Raw genomic sequence first — 1148 nt, 5'->3', positions numbered from 1 at the left:
CTCACTCACTCACTCACTCACTCACCCACTGACTAGGCATCACCATACTTCTTTCATTGAGTGTCTTCCAACTGATTGTGGCGGATATGGTTCCAGCTACCTCCATGGCCGTTCCGCTTGTTGGTGGGGGATCTTAATTTTTCAAAACTATTTTTTGAAAATCGCCATCATTGTCATCATCATCATCATCGTCATCATCATCGTCATCACCATCGTCATCATCCTCATCATCGTCGTCGTCATCATCATCATCATCATCGTCGCCACCATCACCATCGTCACCATCAGGTGTATATTTTGCCTGTGTGATGATAATGTGCACGATGTCGGTCATAATGACGGTGATCGTGCTGAACTTTCACCACAGATCACCAGACATGTACGTCATGCCTACTTGGGTCAGTGAGTGAATGAATGAATGTATGAGTGAATGAATTAATGAGTAATCGAATGAATGTATGAGTGAGTGAATGAATGAATTAATGAGTGAATGAATGAATAAAGGAATGAGTGAATGAATGTATGAATGAACGAATAAATGAATGTAAATGAAAGAGTGAATTAGAGCGTGCTAGAATGATAAAATGAATGAATGCATGATAGAGTGATGAAGTGAAGGAGTGAAACTGTGTATGTTAAGAGAGAAGTAAATGAGAGGTTAGACAAATGAATAAATTCGTTCCAAAAAAAGATGAATGAATGAATGATTGAAATGCAAAAAAATATATAAAAAAAATATAAAAAAATAAAAAAAAGCAAAGAAAATAAATAATGTAAACAAAATTCATTTTCCCCTTTACGTGTCTGACCATGCCGATGCATACTAACAACTATTTAAAGTTATGTATGTTTGTATTTTGAGAAACAAATAAAATTTCGTTTCGTTTTCTATGTATGTCTGTTATTTTGCTTGTATGCATGCTTGCAAGAGTGTTTGTTTGAACCTGTGAATGTATACCCATACACGTACATACTCACATAAAGCAGCTGAATATTCTCTATAAAATGACAAAAAATGTAACATTCACACAAACATACACATACACTCACACACAAAGACGCAAACAAACAAACAGACACGCACACACACTCACTCAAACGCACACACACATACACACACACATACACACACATACACACACACACAT

General features: G+C 36.1%; 1 protein-coding gene across 1 annotated transcript; it reads left to right on the top strand.

The window, feature by feature from the left end:
* Nucleotides 1-32: 32 nt before the first annotated feature.
* HELRODRAFT_93060 (hypothetical protein) lies at nt 33-410 on the top strand (the record flags this gene model as incomplete). The annotated part of the gene is made up of 2 exons (XM_009023523.1): nt 33-123; nt 289-410. Coding segments are annotated over 2 exons (213 nt in total), but the record flags the coding sequence as incomplete, so codon positions are not given.
* Nucleotides 411-1148: the final 738 nt, after the last annotated feature.

This window comes from Helobdella robusta (genome assembly GCF_000326865.2).
Source record: "Helobdella robusta unplaced genomic scaffold HELROscaffold_3677, whole genome shotgun sequence".
Taxonomy (NCBI): domain Eukaryota; kingdom Metazoa; phylum Annelida; class Clitellata; order Rhynchobdellida; family Glossiphoniidae; genus Helobdella; species Helobdella robusta.
This window is presented reverse-complemented; position numbering and strand designations above follow the sequence as displayed.